We start from the raw sequence: 4,582 nt of genomic DNA, 5'->3' as shown, positions 1-4,582 counted from the left end.
AGGCATTGTCGACCGGGCTGGCTCTTTCGGAAGGCATAACGGCCATGTCTCCTCTCAACGTACTGTTTCTGCTAGAAAACAATAACTTTATTGTCATCACTAAATAGAACTTCGTGCATTATCTTTATTCTTGCGGCTATCACAAGCAAATTGTGCATTTACTTCGATTGAAAACCGAGCAGGCACAAGGGATTGCCCCAGCAACACGTACTGACAAAAAAGAGGTAAAATTGTGCGCTAGTGAAGTAGTCTCTGTCTTCATACATTACTGCTAAACTGTCCATGTGTTCTGCTGCTGTTTAAGGGTGTCTTTATCAACATGCCATCCACTCTGTCTACGTAACCTGTCCAAGTGAAGTGCTATTAGCTATTGTGCAAATATTTGTGCTGTAATTGTATGCTGTGGAGTGCCCTTTTGTTTGTATTCTGACTGAACTACACTTGTCTTCATGTATTTTCTTTGTGAACGAATTGAACAACAACAAGCGTAATTTATTAAAGCGAGGAGGCTGAAGTAAGCTTGCTATTTACTTTCTCGTTGCTGGCAAATGCCATTCGCTGGACCTCACTAAACCTGCGAACGATGTAACAAACGCGTGCTCTTTTTGTTACTGTTTGCATGCTAATTTTATAGTAAATACTGGCAATGAAAATCAACTACTCACTATGTGCACCTCAAAGTAGTCCTCAACATAAGGTCACAGCAGTTCACTTGCCTTAAATAATAGCTATGATTTGAGACCAGTTATTATTTCACAGTTATTTTATCTTTTTCTCACAGCATGTAATGTTTTGTACATAAACTCCGTGGATATGGAATCGCTGACTGGTCCTCAGGCTGTGGCCAAAGCCATCACTGAAACTCTTGCTGCCAGATCCTCTCCCACAGCAACCATTGTCCACTTCAAAGTGTCCACACAGGGCATCACACTCACTGACAATCAGAGGAAGTGAGTGGATGTAATATATTTCACTTTAACATTTTACATAGACATAACTGCTAAAGGGACAGTTCACCCAAAATTGAAAATTACTCATCCTCAAGCCGTCCTAGGTATATATGACTTTCCTCTTATAGACAAATACAACTGTGGCTATATATATTATATAGATTATATATATATAACACCTTGGCTCTTCCAAGCCTTATAATGAATGGGTTTAAGATTCTGAACCCTGAAAAACTGCATCCATACATCATAAAAATCAACACATGGCTCCTGGAGGTTAATAAAGGTCTTCAAAGGTGAATCTATGCAGTTGTGTAAGATAAATATCCTTATTTATAACTGTAATCTCTAGCTTCCTCTAACTGTCCTAAGTATAGTGGCATTCTTGCAGAAGAGGAAGAGCCAATCTCCTATTGTATTAGTCTAAAAGAAGAATATTCGTGAAGGTGTGCAAATCATGGAGTAATTTTCATTTTTGGGTGAACTATCCCTTTGCTGATCTTTTGTGACTTTGGAATAACCAAACTTTCCTTGTAGGATTTTTTTTCGTCGTCATTACCCAATCAACATGATCACTTACTGCAATTTGGACCCACAAGACAGAAAGTAAGTATTTTGTTTAGGTATTTTAGTTTGCTTATCTAAACGGTCCATGTACTACATGTTTGCATTTTAGAAATATACTTTTACATTAAATTCAAGTGCTTCATATCCCATTGTTTTCACAGGTGGAATAAAGCAGAGGGTGGTGTAGCAAAGTGAGTACACCATATTAAAAAAATGACAATAATTTCGTTAAATACACTGAAAGATGACTAATAAGACTTTACTCTGGTTTACAATGCAGAATTTTTGGGTTTGTGGCTCGAAAACAAGGAAGCACGACTGACAATGTGACTCATCTGTTTGCTGAGCTGGAACCAGACCAGCCTGCTTCAACCATTGTCCATTTTGTCTCCAAAGTCATGCTGAACACCCAGAAACCTTGAGCGATCTTCTAGCAACCATCTTGGTTTCTCCATGAATCTGAATTTTCTCACCAAAGAGGATTTGGTTATACTTATCTTATTTTTCCAGAGTGGATTATTCTTTCTACATACATTATTACTTTCTTTTTGTTGAGTAACTCTGGTGGTTGGGCTCTTACTCTTTCTTCTTTGTGAAGATTTGAAAACGATGCTGTTTTTTTTGAGTGAAAATCGTGCTGAAAAAAAGCAGATTAAGACTACGTCAGGGTTAAAGTACTGTAGTAAGTGTAAATGAAAGGGATAAAGATTGTCCCTCTGGCCTTCTTTATCGGGAGGCAGGACTTTACAATAAAAAAATACAAATATAAAATATTATTTAGAGAAAATGCCAATTTTGTGATTGAACAACCAAAGGTAGAGTTCAGGAAAAAAATTGTGTCTGACGAATATTTTCTTTTTATTTTGTAAAAAAAAAAAAAAAGTTAAGATCAGACAAGTCTAAAACTCCAAATTCTTCTTTCTGTGTCCTCCTGTGAAAAGTATGAAGAAGCCATTTTGCATGTTTGCTTGCAAGAATCACAAGAGTAAGTCATTTTCTCTGAATTCAGAGGACATTAGTTTGCTCTGCTGTTACTCAGAAAAGCGTTTTGCAGAACTTAGCTTTTCACTTTAAATAACAGACCAAATCTGTTGAAACAAATGGAAAAAAAAAATGTGGTCCAAAAAATGGCAGAAAATCACCTTGCCAAATTGTTCACCACATAAAGACTTGCTACACTTGCCTGTGGACATGGAAATAGCAACTACACTGCAGTCACTGGAAACTTTATGCTGAGATTCTATTCATACGGATAGTAAAGAACACTGGCTCTACCCACAAATGTCCTGGCTGTGGTAGTAGATGTTTAGCTTTTTCTGAACTGTGCTCAACATCCCATTCACAGCTTTGCCCCAGTCAGTGACGATAATAAGACAACATTTTGTTGCATACTGTTTGAGTGCATGGGTAGATCCATTTTGTACTTGTCTTTAAAATGTATTACGACAAACCATGACATTTAATGAATATTTATTTTTGTTGCAGTATTACTCATGGGTAACTAATATTAAAATATAGTGTATAGTCTACAGAAAAAAAAAAAAAACTTGACTTAAAAGTTAAAAAGAAATTATTTTAGCTAAAATATCAAAATCAGGTTTTGAGAAGCTCTTGATGTAAAATGTATGTTACGGTTTTTGTCTTTATTTGAATGTGTGTTCACTGTGTCACTGTGTTAGGTGATTTAGAATGAAAAGGCATGAATGTGGAAGAAACCGAAAAAAAATATTTTAGATTATAAAAAAAAAAACACCAATTAATATATGTATAGAAATTTGCCATGAGTGCTGCCATTATGTGTGTGATTAAAATAGCTCCTGGATTGATATGGATTATGTTATTGGTCAAAGAGAGGTCATTTATTTGCTGTTTTCTGTGGAAATGTAAAAGAGGCAATGCAACAATATGTTTGCCAAAAGTATATAGAATTTAGTGTAATGCACGTTCCATCCTGTCAATGATTGGGTTGTTACAGTATTTATTCTCTGTTCTCCATCATTAAGTGCTTTATAATCATAGATGGGGCTAAAGTTTAAAAACAATCATCTAAAGTAACTGACAGGATGAAAAGTGTTTTATTATAGATTTCTCTAAAACTTAAGACAATGGTGGTACACTTAAGTAAGCCATGAGTAGAAAGTCAAAGCAGTTCACCTAAAATGTGTTGGCAGTGCAGTATTTACTGTCAGGTTTTACTGTTTGAAATGTAGGTTCTGGAGCTGCAACACGTTCCACTGTTTTAAGGAGAGCAATCATGGATGAAATGAGAGAAATTGTGGGGTTTAAAGTAGATTTTGTCTACTTCCAAATGGTCAAAAAGGAGCAATTTGACACCATGTGCAATAGAAAAGAAAAAAGAAAAAAATCATAAAGTGAACCATTTGGTAAATGGTGATCATCTTGAAATACACTAAAGGAGGTGTCCAGTACCTTGCTGTCATTCTGCATTATTACAATAATGATAATAATCAGTTTGTAGTGCTGTTTCTCAGCAGATGGCAGTGTTTCACATTAAGGACCAGGTTAAACCACGGCATTAGATTGGAAAATATTTCAGTTGCACAGTGCAGCCTTAAACAACACAATCTCTGAAACCACCCTCTAACTGGACAGCTATGAGTGTTTAGATTTAGATCATTTTCTATTCACAGGCACGAAAGGATAGCCCTCTGAAAGGTACCTGGAAAAAAATCTAAATTGGCCCTGTATTTAAAAATTTCCCTGAAAACTTTTCATGAAAACATCATAATTCATATAATTGAGGAATGCAACATGACCTAGCCAATGGAGTTCCTGATTCAGTGTATATATAATCAAATAAGTTAAGAGAAGGATTACTGATGACAGTAAACAAAGTTCTGCATGATTTTCAATTCTCTAGCTTCAGTCATTTCTATTCCAATCCTGTGCACAAAAGACACGACCATACAGATATGGTTTCCTAAGTCTGTTGTGAAAGGTGGCCAACCTGGACCCCATTCACCTTCAGGATCAACTGGACCTCAGTGACACGCTCATCTCAATTAAAGTATGTATCAATTTTCCAACATCTTCTCTAATGGTAA

The 4,582-nt window shown here is 36.0% G+C and overlaps 1 protein-coding gene across 1 annotated transcript; it reads left to right on the top strand.

The window, feature by feature from the left end:
• The first annotated feature begins 762 nt into the window (after positions 1 to 762).
• On the top strand, positions 763 to 3,343 carry LOC122346455 (tensin-1-like). The gene is made up of 4 exons (XM_043241072.1): positions 763 to 950; positions 1,488 to 1,556; positions 1,679 to 1,708; positions 1,798 to 3,343. Exons 1-4 carry the CDS (start codon positions 814 to 816, stop codon positions 1,937 to 1,939), a joined length of 378 nt encoding a protein of 125 aa, XP_043097007.1. The 5' UTR covers positions 763 to 813; the 3' UTR covers positions 1,940 to 3,343.
• The last annotated feature ends 1,239 nt before the right edge of the window (positions 3,344 to 4,582 follow it).

Source organism: Puntigrus tetrazona, chromosome 6, assembly GCF_018831695.1.
Source record: "Puntigrus tetrazona isolate hp1 chromosome 6, ASM1883169v1, whole genome shotgun sequence".
Taxonomy (NCBI): domain Eukaryota; kingdom Metazoa; phylum Chordata; class Actinopteri; order Cypriniformes; family Cyprinidae; genus Puntigrus; species Puntigrus tetrazona.
Note: the sequence above shows the minus strand (reverse complement) of the source record. Positions and strands in the feature narration are given on the sequence as shown.